Source organism: Gymnogyps californianus, chromosome 13 (assembly GCF_018139145.2).
Source record: "Gymnogyps californianus isolate 813 chromosome 13, ASM1813914v2, whole genome shotgun sequence".
Classification (NCBI taxonomy): domain Eukaryota; kingdom Metazoa; phylum Chordata; class Aves; order Accipitriformes; family Cathartidae; genus Gymnogyps; species Gymnogyps californianus.
The window spans coordinates 19,543,918-19,560,463 of NC_059483.1; the positions used below are offsets into that span (position 1 = coordinate 19,543,918).

The window sequence follows — 16,546 nt, forward strand, 5'->3', positions numbered from 1 at the left end:
CTTGACCCAATTAATGCTTGTTATAAAAGCTTTACTTTCTGTCATATAACAAAAGTTTTCAATATTAAACATAATTTGGAGCACCAGTTAATGTGCTTCCAAGTCTTAAATTTGATGACGAACAGCATCTGATACACTCTAATGATATGAGAATGAAAGTAAGTTGTTTTGCCACTGTTGTTAGGCAGCACTTCTAGTCAGCTTACAGTGAAAGGAACACTCAGTTATATTTACAAATCAGGCATGCAGTACATATTTCTTATTTTTTTGTTTTTCTGTCATTTTTGTTTAGAAATATTCCTTGTAAAGAGAAAAATTCTTCTTAGTTAAAAACAAATGAAAATCTGTCGCATCATATGGATGAACCCGAATTGGTTTGTCCTTGGCAAGTGTTTCACAAAGATATCAACATGTATGAAATAATTAAAGCAGGGGGCAAATAACCTTTTTTTCAATACAACTGAATTTGAAATTCTTTGTTTATTCATGTCATTTTAGTTCCTACAAGACATTCTCGACACGTTGTTTGTCGTTTTGGATGACAATACAGAAAAGTATGGTCTGTTGGTCTTTCAGTCTTTGGTAAGCTGCTGAATTGTTACTTTTCTTTATCTCATGGTCAGTGAGTTTTAAGTTTCTTATTATCATGTTGCTAGTATTTTACTTCCATGAAATATGAAATATTCAGCGGGATCCAGCCTTATGTTTTCTGCAGTAATCTTGGGTGAGGAGGGCAGGATAGCCTCAACAGATCCGAGGACAGCAATATTTGCTATCACTTGGGAGAAGCAAACAATAACATCTACTAACACAACTACTGACTGTTCAAAGAAACTCATGTATTTCATTGTTCCTTAGCTTGTGTAACTTGTTTATAGAAGCCTAGCAACAACGTGCAATTTCTTTTAGCACGGGTTCACTTTTTCATCTCCCTCAGGTATTCATCATAAATCTGCTGCGTGACAGCAAGTATTTTCATTTTCGACCTGTGATGGACACTTACATTCAGAAGCACTTTGCAGGAGCACTGGCTTACAAGTAGGTTTTGTTTATCCATCACTTCAAGAGATGGTATTAGCAAGCTTTTGAATGATGTCACCGTCAGAATCATAACCTTCATGTCAGCAGTGGTTTTCCAAAGCAGAACTACTCAGATGAAAGTTCTCCAGCACAGTTATAGAGAAAAGCTGCTGAATGTCACCTGTGGCTAAGAATCAGCAGACTTTGGAATTTATCTTGCCTTTCTGAACTGGCAAATCTTACTTTCTTTTTTTTTAACTGAAGAGACACTGTCACTCAGCAACAACTCATTATCAGTCTGCCCTAACGAGCTACCCAGAGCATATACATTTCTTGTCCTAAGGATGTTGGGATATAAGACCCGTGTGAAAGCTTAGAGAACTAATTGTAATTTCCTCTTCCAAAGTAGACAGGTATTCACATAAGAAGATGTTCTATTTGATTACAGTAAATGTATAATTTCAGTAGATCAGCAACTTAATTTTCACTGTCACTTGGAAGATTCTGCCTTATTTTCTAGTATTCTTTTTTGAGTTTTGCATCAGAGAATAAGACAGATTTTTGAAAGCAGTAACAGTTATCATTCAGGGTGTTGTTTTTCCTTTCTTTTAGACCATTTCTTTTGTATATTTGAGCATATTCTATCTTTGGCCACTTAAAACCAGCTTAAAATTGGGTTTAATTGTTTTAAGCCATTCACATTCTAGTGTAATTAAAAAAAAATATATAAAATACTCTGTCAACGGCAGGTAAAAAACTGTAGATACAACGCTAGAAGGCACAGTCATGTTCAGAGGGTAAAAAGGTGTTCTGCTTTGTGTAATTATCACCTCTTTCAGACAAAACAAATGATTTTTGGTAGTCTGACGTCTGAAATAAAACATGTTTTTAATACAACTCTTTAAGTTAGTCCAAATGGTATTGTGTACTTAGGAAAATAGATGCATGTGTTTTCTTTGTGATCTTAGTTTCTAAAAACTTCTTAGAGGAGATCTGGAATTTCTTATTTAAAAAAAAAAAAAAAAGAGTATGGTTTGGGTTTAGAACTATATTGCATGCCTTTATCAAAGCTATCTCTTTAATAACATCTTTTTGATGTTCTCTTAGTGTTCCTCATGGTCTAAGTCAATTACAGAGAAGAAATTATTTTCTGGTTTTGAAACTTAAATAAATGTATATATTATGTAAATTCCGTAGCTAGGACAGCCATAGCTGACCACTGAAATGGAGTGAAATGAGACTATTTTATAGATTTCTCCCTAAAACCAAAATGTTTGTTGCCTGACTAATTTTAAAACAGTGCTGAAGGTTCCTCTTCTTTTCACCGTTTGTTATATTCAGAGAACTGATCCGATGTTTGAAGTGGTACATGGACCGTTCAGCTGAGCTCGTACGCCAAGACCACATCCAGGAAGCAATGAGAGTATGTATTCAATGAAAGTATTGGTGTGTCTGTTCCAACCGGGACTACAAAAGGGCCGGGGAAGCTGTAAATAAAATCAAGGGTAGTCTGGCACTGACTTCTTAGTTGTTTAACCAGAATTGGTTTTTTTTCTAATATTTTGCCAATATTTTAATGTTAGGAGGAGATTCACTCTTGTGCAGAAAAAAATGGAAGAATTACATCTCCTTAGCTTCTTTTGAAGCCCTATGGAGAACTTAAGTGGGACTTATATGGCGTACATATGCACTGGCCATATTTATATGTGGTCTACACCTTGCACTTCAAGAAGCAGTTATTTTAACTGTATTAGGCGCAGGTGCTGTGGATCAAAGATATGCTTTTCATTTCTGGCTGTGACACAGCTTCGCTGTATTACCGGTTGAAGTTCTGGAGTATTTTAAGCAGCAGATAAATGAGCCTTTAACTGGATGGAAATTCTAACAACTGTTATTGCACAGGACCTGAATCACAGTTCCGTGATGAGAGTATGATCTTGCAGGAAGGCACAGCTTTCTAACGGCGTGTGAAACAAAGGGAATATTTTTGGTGCTATTACAGAGAAATCAGAGAATAAATAAAGTATTAGTTTTACCATGTGTAATTGTAAAACAGAAAGATAGTGTGTCAAGTACATAAATACAAGATTCCAAAATTTGCAGGAAGATATTTTTCTTTGAGTGAATGTCCACCTGTACCTTCTTACTCTGAGTAGACTTATGTCCAAACATTAGAGTCTGGGCACTTTTAGAACTAGTAGCAGTGGCAGAGATTAGCACTTTCTTTTTCTCACTTTTTAATGTCAGTACAAATAGGTGAAGCATCTCACAGGTGAAGCACACACACGTACATATACTACTCCTTTAATTTCTGGCAACCATTTGGGAAAGTCAGAGGTTGTTCCTTGTGAATGTATTTATGCTTGTGGCTTGGCATACGTTTCAGACTTTATTATGGCTTTTTCTTTCTTCTTGTGGTATTTTTGTTCTTTGTTTTGCCTCCTTTAGTCTAATTAATCCGTATTTTTGAGGAAGTAATTTTTATTTTTTGAGAATCCTTGTTCCATTTGAATGGAACTGCCATCAACTAGCTTTCAAGATCTCCTGTTAAGATCATATCCTGGTACTTACAAGGGCATTATAGCAGTGTTTACTTTGTCTTTTGTAGATATTTACATACTTAGAAACTTCTTCTTTGTAATACTTTTCAAACGGAGATTCATAGGGAAAGGTAAAAATGGGGCAAAGGTGACTTTTCAAGAAATTATCAACTTTCTCATTCTTTTTGTTTCCATCCTGATCCTTCCTTTTTTTTAATTACAAAGAAACCTATTAAAATTATGAGATGAGAGGAAGATCTCTAGCTGGAATGACTTCTAGAAGGTTTTCTTCCCTCTCAAACCACTCATTAGTGCTATACGTTGTGCAGCAAATAGAGATGTATGATATTGTCCCTACGTGATCTGCATTTTTTGAACCTCACAGTAGTCCTCTCTAGATATATTAAAAATACGAATGCTGGAATGTCTTTCAGAAGCTCGGTTATTCAGCATACTGTTTGTGAATAAGGTACATTCTTTCAAGGCCTCCAAGGCAGCTCTTTGCTTACTGGGAATATCAAGTGCTTGCCTAGGAAGCAGCTGTTCCCTCCGTGAGTGAGGTCAGTTTGAAGACCTGGCAGGCCAAGCCTTTCCAAGCACAGGAATTATAATTGCCACCAGAGTTTCCGCAGACCTAACAGTGCATCCTCTGCCACTGCCACTGCTGGCACACCTTACTCAGACAGCTGCCTTTGCAGGTATATCTTGGAGGCCCAAATGAAGGTCTTTATCTTCTTCCATTACAGGAAAGTGATTGATTTCCTTCTTTGTTTCCAGATTTTATTTCAGGCATTTGGAGCAAGTTTGTACCAAAACCATTATCGTTGCTAATGTGTCATTACTAGTACTGTATTCTACTGTTGGGAATTTCTGTGGTCTTGGATGTCTTCACTACATTCCTTGCATTAGTAGTTCTTCAACTGAGAAAACAGGATAGCTCTCTATCCCTTTTTCCCTGAATTAGCTGCTAAATGTAGTACCCTAAAGCCGATGTTGAAATACCTCTGCACTCTTTTTTGGCTCTTGACTGCCCATGTACATTCACAATGGATATGCAGACATCTCATAGGATTCTGATTTTTGATGTTAGCATTGGCAAGCAGTGCTCTAGACTATTTCTAAAATTACTTACCTCCCTCAAGATTGGTCGTAATTCTCAAAAAACTTCTATGAAACCTGGAGGAACTATAACCGAAAGGACGTCTCTACCTGTGCTAGAACACATGGCATCACGTTCCTTTATTATGGCCTATAACAAGCTCCATGTAAGCTGCATCCAGATACAGCTGCCTGTGCCTCCCTGGAGAATTCTGTAACGAAGTGTCCACGTATGGCTCCACAGACAGTTTTACCTTCCCTACTAGTAATGGCAAAACTTATGAAGTGTCTCTAGGAGATGCCCTTTCAGCTTCAGTTATCTTCCAGTAGTAGAATCAGGTGCGTTTTGCCTAGATAGAGGAAGCCACTGAAAAAGCAAGACCTTTTCTTCCTCAGGAAGTCACATCTTCATATCAGTGTTCTGGAGCTGAATCACACAGACCACGCATCAAACTTTTTTTAGAGACTTTGAGGTACTGTGTACCATTACTATGGGGCTTTACGTGAATCAGTGATATGGAAAGGGTCAGTCTTCCCAGCTGATTTCTTCAAAACCCTGAACATACTTTCTGAGCCATGCCAGCCAGGGAGCTAGTGAATGAGAGATTCGGAATTACATTCGCAGCCTGCCTTTTGAGACTGAGGACTCCTCCAAATTGTTTTCTTCACCCTGAATTTAAAAAAGAAATGTCAGTCTGTTGCTTTTGAGACCAGTCTGTCTCTAGACTTACTGATTACCTCATTCAGAAATAATTGCCTTACTTGGTGATTTACATTTTCTATAGTCTTGCTTTTTCTAAGAATACCAGAAAATTGCTGATGTAATTATAATTGTTCCACCCTGGTCAGCCTGTTTGTGGGACTTGCTCCTTCTTTTATTGCTGATGCCTTGAACTTTGCCCTAGGTCTTTTACCTGCTCTCACAAGACTCAAACTGGTACCTTCACTTGAACCTTTTCACTTTTTTCCTTAAAACTGCATAGTAGGTGCTTCTTGTACTTGAAGCAAGTATGCTGTTCTCTGGAAAAAACACATTGACAGTAGCAGGAAGAAGTCTGCTAGCTGCTCTTGAATGGTGCAGAGACTACTGAAAATGGCTTTTATTTACTTTGGTTAGGACAGTGAAAGAGATACAGACCTTCAGAGCTAATCCTCTTTACATACACTGTGCTTATGACAAGGTTACCCATTCTACATACTCCAGATTCTTTGCTAAAGTAATCTTTGGGTTTCTTGAGTAAGGAAATAAATCTGTGCTTTTTCTTAAAGCAGCTCTATACAGGGTTGATTCATCTGTTCATACTCTGAACACCAGGTACAGTTTGCCTTTTGTTTGAATTGAACAGACTCTTCATCTCTACAGCAGATGAGTCCAGATGTGCAGCTGTACTGTCCCCAGCTGTCCACTGGATTTACGAATGTGCTACAGTAAAACCATCAAATGTGGTCTGAGCATAATCCCTGAAGGCTCAAGTGACACTAGTGTCTCTGAAGAGTATCTTTATCCAGTAGACCTGCAGAATAATGGCAGAAATGTATCCACTTTTTTACCTGTATTATCATAGAAGCTTCTAACTGATGCTGCTTTTGTCATAGTGGTCTTCTGGTTTTAGTTCCCCTGGGACATTGCAACCAACCAGCAGCTAATCTGTACAAGTTGAGATGTGCTGTTCCTGTATTCACAGAGTGAACGTGCATATGGACAGTCACTCAGAGAAGGAAGGAAGGTTACTCGTTAGTAAGGGGAAGTTCTTTGAGATGTGTTGTCTATATGCACATTTCTTACTCCTTTTCTCATCTCTCCTGGAGTACCACTGGTAGAATTTAGGGATTGGTTGGTTGAGAGGAAATAAGGTTATGATGCTGTTTGTCCATTTAAGTTTTGCATGTGATGTACCATGAGTCTTTAGGTTGCTGGTCACAGGTGAGTGGTGTGTGCTCACCTATTGTGTGAACATGCATACAGACTACATTTTTAAGAAACTTCCTTTAAATTTATATCGTGACAAACGTAATAGAAGGCTTGAATTTTATTTCAGTGGACTTCTATGTCTTTAGGCACATATATGCATCGTGTCTGTGATTTTGTAAGTAGTAAGAGTCAAAGTTAGTCCAAGTGCTGATTTGTGCTAACAAGACTTGGTTTGTGTTTTTACCATCTCAGCCGTGTGTCTGCAAACACACTGAACTCTCCAGTTAACTGCCTTGATGGGTTCATTCTAGGCAACAGTTCAGGTTGTCCGTGCTAAGGATGTGGAGTGTCTCTGAAAGCCTGCCATTTCACTTTCAACAGAGAATTATAGAATTTCAAACATAAATCCTCCGATTCATTGCAAAACATAATCTTCACATTGAAGTTATGAGCTTTCAGGTTAGAATTATGGTTGGCTATACCAAACCTATAAAATGGGCTGCCAGAGGGCTTCACATGCTGCTCTTGGCTTCTATTTCTGCATCTGCATTTATTTCTGTTTGTACATGTAGCTGCCAGAAATAAAGGTGAACTTTGCTGTTGTGTTCATATTGAAAAGTAGATTCCCCTTTTTCCAGGTAACCCTTCTTCTGTTCCACTGACAGTCCATTTATCTTAATCTAGATTAGCTAACTCAAGTAATTAAAGGTAAAATTTAAATGAAAACAGGAGAATGGTTTCTTCAGACACTTACAGTCATTGTGCCAAGTCATGAGAAAACTAGAAGTCTCTTATCTTCACCAAGATTTTCCTCAAATTATGTAACTCGAATTTGTCTATTTGAATTACATGCGTAATTTTTTTGTTAGTGGGACATACTAGTAACAAAGATTATTAGTTGAGAATGGGTACTTGCCTGTGAGTAGCTCTTCCTTAACTGAATTACATAACTTACAAAACCTGTTTTTCTTTCTCCTTTCTAAAGCTGAAGAATGTAGTTGTTATGCGCCTAGAATCTTTCCTGGTTCTCTTTAAAGCTCCTTTATTTTTCTTTCTCTCTTTTTCTCTATCTGAATCTCCTTCCTCTCCTGCTCCTTAAGGCCTTGGAATATCTTTTCAAGTTCATTGTCCAATCTCGGATCCTTTACTCCAGAGCTACTTGTGGAATGGAGGAGGAACAGTTCCGCTCCAGCATCCAGGAGCTTTTCCAGTCCATCAGATTTGTGCTCAGCTTGGACAGCAGGAGCTCTGAGACTCTCATCTTCACACAGGTTTGCTATTTTCTACACTTTAACTGGCAAACCAAAAGGCAGCTAATTTCTGCGCAGGTAGTACATATGGGCACATGACGATTAAATGCAGGTTAGTAGAGTCTTCCCCCTCTAACAAGCCGATGCTACTGGAAAATGACATGGCCAGTTAACGTTATCAGACAGTTGCTTTGCACCACTTCACAGATACAGGTGAGCTGAACTGTGGACTCTCAAGAGGAAAGTGATTTGTCACATGAGAATACAATTTTTGCTCTTCACAAAAGTAAACTGCATTTTCAAGCCTCTCATTCATATGTTTTACGGTTGGCCTCAAGAAATTTTAAATCCTTAATTGTAGTAGCTCAAGTCAATACTTAGGGTCATAGCAACATCACAGTAGAGAAGTTCAAGTGATGTACTCAGTCAGATAAACTTAATTCCAGCATACACTAAAATTACGGTCAGAATCATACACAGCCTGACCGCAAGCATACTGGGATGCCCACACTCACATTTAATACATTATTTTTAATATGGCCCAGATGACTTCACGAAGAATTCACGTGGGCTTAAGATACTACTCAAAGCGAGTAAGGATGCTGCTAAGTTTTGTTTCATATTTTCAAGACCACTGTACTAAATGACATACTTCTGTGTTTAAAAGTTTTAAATAGTAATGTCAAATGTGTTGTGTGTGCCTCAGCTCAGAGGATGTCAGAATGGACCACCTAGAACTTCCTGGTAATACGAAGGTGATTTGTAATCACTAATTTACTATTTACAGATGTTTTGAACACCTACTGTAGTTTGCCAAAGAAGCAGTTGCTGTGAACATTGCAACAAAACAAGAGTGACTCCACTGGTTAGGGAAGCTGCCAGCAATGTGATCTCTTTCTTAAGAAGCTGCTCTGAAAGATTTTGAGAACAGCTGCTCTAATCTTTTATTTAATCACCCATTAGAGGGTATAATAAGATGAGCCAGGAACATGAGAAATCAGTGCACAGAATTTTGCAGGCAAAGTGACAGTGAGTGGAAACAGCATCTTACGAATGCAGGCTGTTCAGGCTTCTTTCTTTGTTTTTCAGTTGTGTTGATCACAAATACAGAGGGAGACTAGATTTGAAGATGGGGTTATTTTCCCTTTTTCTCTTTGTCTCTTTTCCCCCCCCCCCTCCTCTCTCTCACTATGGTATTTCTTACGTTGGACTTTTGTAATTTGTAAAGCCTGTCCTTGTTTAATCTTTGAAAAGTTTACTTTTTGTTTCCCCCTTGCCACTATGTTGCCCCTTGATCCCAATTGCCCCATAGGCGCCTCAGCCTGGAGGGCAGGCGAGCGGAGCTGGGACATGTGCCCCACAAAAATGTGGTGGTACTTCAAGGCCGTCATTTAATTCTGTAAGTAATGATCCCCAGAACTGCACAAGTATTTCATCGTGGATGTTCCCAATGAATCCCTTTTCCCTACCCCAAACCCTCTTTTCCTGCATATAAACTGGAATTTAATGTTTAAGTGGCTGGTACTTTAAAACTAGGAAATGTGGAATATTTCAGTAATTAATGGAACAGCTTATGGCATCCACACACTGGAAAGACAGTACTGAGGGCGTATACAAGATTATATATGTCAAATTGTTCAGGAGAGCCAAGGAGATTATGTACTAGTTCTGGAAATCTGGACAACTGTTAAATATCTACAGAAATGCTTGAGGCCCTAGCAAACATAATTTTCTTCACCCTTGTCCTCTTACCCAGGATATTAGAGAGATCTCAGTATAGTGCTTTCCAGCAATAAGATTAAAACTGATTATGTCCTTCCTTCCAGGCAATTAGTTTGATGTGAGTAATGTTCCAGCATATTTCAGGGTGTTGTACAAGAAAGGGCCCTTCAAGGAACTGGTGAAACGATGCAGCTGTTCCTCAAGACGGCTCCAAAGCTTCCTGCAGAGATCCCATCCATATCCTTAGATTGCTACTGGATATCCTAAATCGCCACAGAAATCCTTCTGCTTTTATTGTAATAGCTAGAAATAAATTTAGGAAAACTCCTGTAAGGATTTGTTGGGCCGATATTGTAATTTCACTTGTATTATCCCAAAGATAAAGATGATGACTGGATTTGCAGCTATTATAGCCTTCCAAGAGTACCATGAGCTATTTAAATGATTCGTATTTGTTTATTTTGTTAGTACATTGTATGTATGTAGCAACAAATAGGTGACAACACCCAGGAAGCTATGTGGGTTTTTGTGTAATCTGAATTGATTGTAACAAGACGTTGAGAGAGATAACGAGCGCAAAGAAGAAAGAGGTAAATTTATATTCAGAATAATTTAATGGGCTCTACAGTGTTAGTTGTAAAAATAACTTAGACTTTGCTCAAAGACTATTAAATAGATATCACTGTTGTTTGAAGGAAAAGATACTTTGAGGAAAGACTTGGCAAAGAAGGAAGCTATTACATTATATGGGATTAGGAGAGGCATGCCAAGTGCTAGAGCCAGCATGGGAGAGGTACAGAAATGTTTATGCAATGAGAAAACAAAAAAATCTGTGAGGAAAAGGAGAACTTGCAGAATAGAAGAAAATACCGATAGGTGGTGAGACTCTGGAAGGGCAAAGCTGAACAGAGATCTGCAACGAAGTTTGGTAAATCTGAACTTCTGCAGGAAATCGGTGTGGTTTGTGTGGAGAGCTTCAGACAAGGGAGGTGGAAACAGCAAGAAGGGAAGCGTGCACGGTGGGGGGCTGTGGCTGGGGTGGGTGGGAGTGAGGCAGCTGAATCAAAACCAGACCCTGCAGCAGTTCAAGCAAGCAACCATCTAGGAATTTAAGCAGTTACAATGAGGAAACAGGTATGGACCTTGGGTAGGATGTAGAGGAAGAAAGAGAAGAATTTTAAAACATTAGAGGTGTGCGGCAGTTGTTAGGTATGACACCAAGTCTGTGGAACTTGAGGATAGGGCGATGCATGGAATTGTATACTGTTACGAAGAAATTAATTGAAAAAGTGTGAAATAAGAGATGAAGAGTTTGATTTTGTTGTTGTTGTTGTACGGATATTGTTTCTGCACTTGAAGAAACACCTTCAAGGATAGCTCCAGCTTACTGGAAATATCCGTTATTGCAAGAATCACGTGCACACTTACTTGCATGGTGTGATGCCTCTCACATGAAATCGCACCCCACCCCTGTTGCAGAAATTTTGTAATGTCACATGACAGTGCTGCTATGGTTAAGGGTCTGTCAACATGTTCTTTACTTCAAAATATTTTCTGCAGAGTTTTAACTTAGTTGCTCAGTACAAAAAATTGCTATGGAACTCTAATCAGAAGCAAGTTTTGTATTTATAGAAAAAAGTAAATCAACAAAAATAGACTATTTTCTGTTCTCTGGTACCTCAATTTTTTTTGTTTTATAAGCTGTGTCCTAAAATACAGCCTTTTGAAGCTCTACAGTATGTATGTGCTCAACTTATCGTAAGACTTAGTATTGCAGCAGCGCTTGATTTTTATGTACTACACGTGATTTGTTCACTATGAACTTTAGGCATTGCAAAACATTAACACCAGCCACAGCGCACTATTTAGTAGCTTTTTGCAGACCCTTAATTCAGTTCTGCTGTTGTTTCTATTTCACTGCATTTAGCTGCAGTTACAGAATTCAAAATATTCAGTGTCTTCATTTACTTTTTTCAGGCTGCTTTGCTGAACTCCTTCCCCGCTATCTTTGATGAGCTGTTGCAGATGTTCACTGTGCAGGAAGTAGCAGAGTTCGTGAGGGGTACTCTGGGCAGCATGCCCAGTACAGTGCACATTGGGCAATCAATGGATGTTGTTAAGCTACAGTCTATTGCACGCACTGTTGACAGCCGCCTGTTCTCTTTCTCAGGTAAGACAGCGGTATCTGAGGCTGAGTCTTGCTGCTAACTAAGAGTAGGAACACGTTACATTTATTTTGCAGTTGCTTTGTTGCAAACAATTAATTGCTGAATGCCAATAATCTTGGGAATTATTTATCTTGGCAGCATCATTGTTACATATATTCACTGCGGGTACTTTGTAAGTGTCCCTATGGTAGAAAGTGGTTATAAATCCATCATGGATAAATTGTAGTTACTAAAGGTTGATAAAAATACATACATTAACAAATCAAGTCAATTATTAAAACTGCCAAATCTCACTTGATACTTTGTATTACTCTTCTATTGTTGTCATGGATAGGAAGATAACCTCCTTTCCAGCAAGCTTATTGTCTGAGAAAGAGCAACAGGGAGATAAAGTTATATGAGAAACCCACCATATTCTTTTACAGTATGTTTAATCTTTACATTATAACTTTAATATTTCTTTAGCCTAACATACTAGTAATTCTTTAACAATTAATTGAATGAAGAAGGGTTGAAGATTGTGAGTTCGTTTCATACATAAAGGTCTGAATGAAAGAAGTTATGAAGGTAATAGTGGAAGATAAAAAGCACCATTGGACTTATCTTCCCTGTAGTGAGGATCTCAAGTTAGTGCACTCAAATTATTCTACTCAGTGCAAGGTGAGAATGATAACAACACAGAATCATGTTTAAACCATCCATTGTAATTGTTTCTAAACATTTTTTTCCTTAAATTTGAAGTTCATCTCAAAAAATACGAGAGAGTGTAGAGAATGAATAGATTAGTCCAAAGGTGGCTGTGAAACAGGCAGTGCTAATTACAGTGTTTCGAACCTATTGATAAAACTATTTGTCTTTGTGGGTGCCAGTTCATGGGCAAAAACCTCCTCTTCTGTCTTCTCAATAAAGCCAGGAGTAACTTTACCCACAGGGTCCAGGGCTTTAGTCCTTCCCATTAACCTTCATTTCTCCTTTACAATGGTACTGGCAACTAATGCTGCTTTTAGCTGCTGCATAGCACCATGACACCTCACCACAGCATCAAAAACCAGAAAGAAAGCTTCAGCGTTGTAAGGCAGCTATGACTGTATAGATGTCACATTTTCCACCCAACATAATGGTAGACCCCTATCCTATTCCCTCCTGTGGAAGCATGACCCGATACTCCCAGGTCAACAATCTCTTTCCCATGTCCTATCTGGCCCTGGGAAGATGAATCTAGTTCCCAAAGTTATCTTTTGCCTGCCCACCCTACCTACTCTTCAGGTCCTGCAATTAAAGGAAGATACATTCTCTTTTTCTTGCCTCCCATATGATGATGACTTGTTTTCCTTCTCTCTCTCCTACCAGTCCGTTTGCTGACATCTTGCCACTTTTTTCCCCGTCTCTTTTTTTTTTTTTCCCCTGCTTTGGCTACTGTTTTCTGCAGCTGCTACCTGCTCTCCCTTCTTTAATAAGATTAAGGTTTGTAAGCCAGCTAAAAGAGAAGAATTAGCCAGTTCCCAAGAGGTATATATTGGAGAAGCTCTATTAGCTGTGACAACAGAGCTGGAAAGCAACACTAAGCAAGGAAGGGTTTGCACAAAAGAAATCAACATTAGAAAGTATCAGTTCACAACTGTTGTTTCCAGGCTGAATCACTATTGAGAACATCATGTATACTGCATTTATGAACTTGTGAAACTAGATGCGCTATTCATTCATTAGATGCAGTTCTTAGAAGTGTACTGTACTACAATCTGTACACTAGAAGTTGCACCAATTAATCAAACGTGCTGTGTATCAGTAGGCTAGTTTGGATACCAAAAGGCTGCTGACTGGGATGGTTGAAATTTAATTTTCTTTTGGAAGAACTGTGATCTGATTTTCCTTCTTTCAGAGTCCCGGCGCATCCTGCTACCTGTAGTTCTTCACCACATTCACCTTCACCTACGACAGCAGAAGGAGCTACTTATCTGCTCTGGGATCCTCAGTAGTATCTTCTCCATAATCAAGACCAGCTCTTTGGTAATCTGCCGCTTGATTTTTTTTTTTTTTTTTTTTTTTTAATTGCACCACTGATTTAGTAAAATGAAGACTGAGGGATTTTTATAGGTTAATACAGGTTTTTCAAAGATCCTTTTAAAAATGAAATTCTGCTAACTTTCTGCCAGCAGGAGAACATCTGAAATGAGGGTCTGCTTTTGTGTGTGTGACTCAGAGCATTCTGATTACACAGTGTTCTTGCTGTTAGGAGGGGAAAAAGCATACGCATTTACCAGGTTTGACACTGTTTAATTTTCTTCATCCAAGCCCAGAACTTAGATGTCAGTGGAGTTTAAAAGCTCTACACAGCTCTAGGACTTGTAGTTCTGCAAGAGACAGTAACTAGCACTTTGTGATTCATGTTAAGAGAATACTCTAAAATTATCCAATCAATGAAATCCCACTTACTTCTGGAAATTGCTGCTGAGTTTAAACACCCCGCTTTGATGACCATAATACTCTGATCTCAAATGGTAACTTGATCATTTAAAGCAGTGCTCACAAACAGAGGGTGGTGAAGTTTCCCCACCTGACTCTAAAGGAGGAAGCTCATGGTGCTAAATATAATTCATACCGATGTGTATTTCCAATTACAAGTTATGGTTTTGTGTGAAAGGAATGAGATGAAAGGTATCATGGTAATAAGCTAAAATAACACTGCCATGGAATAAAGGTTCCTGAACATAATTTGATCCCATTGTGTTCTAGCGTGTATGCAGACGTTTGATTATAGATTTACCTTTATGGCTGTGACCCTGAACGTTTCCATCAGAGACTGACGAGGTATCACACACACACACTGGCCTCACAACAGTACCTGGTACCAATGAGGAATAATTCAATTGTACTTCTTTGAACCTCTGTTACGGAGCTCTCTATCAAAATGAGTTTGTGGCATGGCTGACTCAGCAGAATTGTCTTCGCCAATTCCGTTCTCTCCAGTTTCTAACTGTCTGTTTGCTCACCGCTTACTGTAGGAGGGAGATGTCGTGGAGGAGGTTGAGATGATGGTGGAGAGCCTCCTGGATGTGCTTTTACAAACTCTGCTTACAATCATGAGTAAATCGCAGTCTCAGGAGGCGGTAAGAGGGCAGCGTTGCCCGCAGTGCACAGCAGAAATCACTGTTAGTAACTAACAATCAGTTTCTATTTCCTGCTTCTCTAACCTTTGGTTCAGTCCCTCACCACCACCAGCACCTCATTATCATCTCTGCTGCATGAATGCCCAGGGCTTTGTCTCTTTCCCTTAACAAGCCACAAATCCATTCCTTCGTCTAGCTGCCTAGGGCTTCCCCACAAAATAGGTATCACCAAGGGCTATGTGAGTATCGGGCTTTGATTCCTAAGACTGAGAATACCATAATGCTCAGTGGACAAGTCCCTTTACTTAACACCCTGGAGAGCTGATTATTTCATGCAAATGAAACACAACATAGTTTTGAAAAAGAAATTAACAGCTCCTAAGTCAAGTGAGCTGTTGAGCTTGGTGGGAGAAGAAGGAAAAGCCACCACTTTGTCCAGACTGCCAGCGTAAGCCTAGAGGAAGAAATTTTTTCTTTGACATGCAATGGAAGAGGAGAAAAAGAATAGAATTTTGCTCTTCACCTTTCCTCTTTTCTGGATTTGTTGCCCTTTTCTATTCCAGCCTATTTTAGTCTATTTTTGCTTGCCAGAGTCTCTAATGCAGCTTTTGCACAACGTATGATGTTAAGCTGTTGTTCAGAACATCCCTTTTTTTAGACTTGCTTTTTTATCAAATGGCTGAAACCTCAGAGGTATTGTTGGGAGCAGATGTACACTAAGGTACACTCCTCACACAAGTGAAAAGGTTGTATCTTTCCACGTCAGCTCAGACAAAGCAACAAATGGTAGAATCCTAATAAAGAACAAGGCATTTAGTAGTTTTCAGACATGTTCTTTGATTCAAAACAAGACAGGTGCTAGCTTGCAAATGTCCAGTAACATCTCAATTTCCTTTTACTCCTACCGTTTGACTTACTGTTATTTATCACATGCCACCTCACACATAAGAGCACACCTTTTTTCCTAATGAAGTTCAGCCCTGTAAAGTTTATTGGACCAACCTATGCCAAAGCTTCTGGGTAGATGCTTGAGCCAATTAGAAAAAAAATTAAAATGGAATGGACAGTCACAAGTATAAAATCCCCTTGTATTTGTTCCTGAATTTCTATTTCACAGCACAGTGATATATGGAATCTTATTAGATACTGCTTAGAAAGTAGGTTGTATATTTTCCAAATTAATTGCTCATTGTCACAGAAAAAAACGGTGTTGTGCAAGGGACTGGCAGTCAAAAGACAGAGTCCTTACGTTCTTGGCACTGCCTTGCTTGTTATCTTGGACAGATTGCTTAACTTCTCTGTGCTTTGCTTTCAGATATGTAAAATGGGGGAGCTCATCTTTGGAAAACACTTTGGGATACTGTGGTAACTGGTTAGGGTGCATCTGCTTTGCAGGCCAGAAATGTAATTGTAGCTCATGTAGGCTTACCAAAACTATATTCAGAATATCTTACTGGGATACTGTTAGTACTGTAGCTATGACAGCACATAACTCGGTGAACACTAATAAGCCAAATATTTACAAGATTCCAGACACCTTTTGTAGCCCATACTGATCCCATGCTGTCATCGCTATACTGTTTTAAGTATCTGAGCCAATTAGTTTAAATAATTCCTGGTATGTCTGCATGAGCTGCAGTCACACCTTTGATAGACATAGTATATTAAGTAACTGAAAAAGGTGATTGTCAAAAACTGCATGCTTGGAGGGCGATTCATTAATGTCTGT

At 38.8% G+C, this 16,546-nt stretch overlaps 1 protein-coding gene across 1 annotated transcript in view; it reads left to right on the forward strand.

Moving 5' to 3' along the window:
* Window positions 1-16,546, forward strand: part of DOCK3 (dedicator of cytokinesis 3) — a 206,776-nt gene that overhangs the window by 141,643 nt on the left and 48,587 nt on the right. Inside the window, 8 exon segments of the mRNA XM_050904891.1 lie at window positions 499-582; window positions 938-1,038; window positions 2,362-2,443; window positions 7,671-7,841; window positions 9,133-9,219; window positions 11,520-11,712; window positions 13,590-13,717; window positions 14,713-14,859. Of these exon segments, the coding sequence (XP_050760848.1) occupies window positions 499-582; window positions 938-1,038; window positions 2,362-2,443; window positions 7,671-7,841; window positions 9,133-9,219; window positions 11,520-11,712; window positions 13,590-13,717; window positions 14,713-14,859 (993 nt within the window).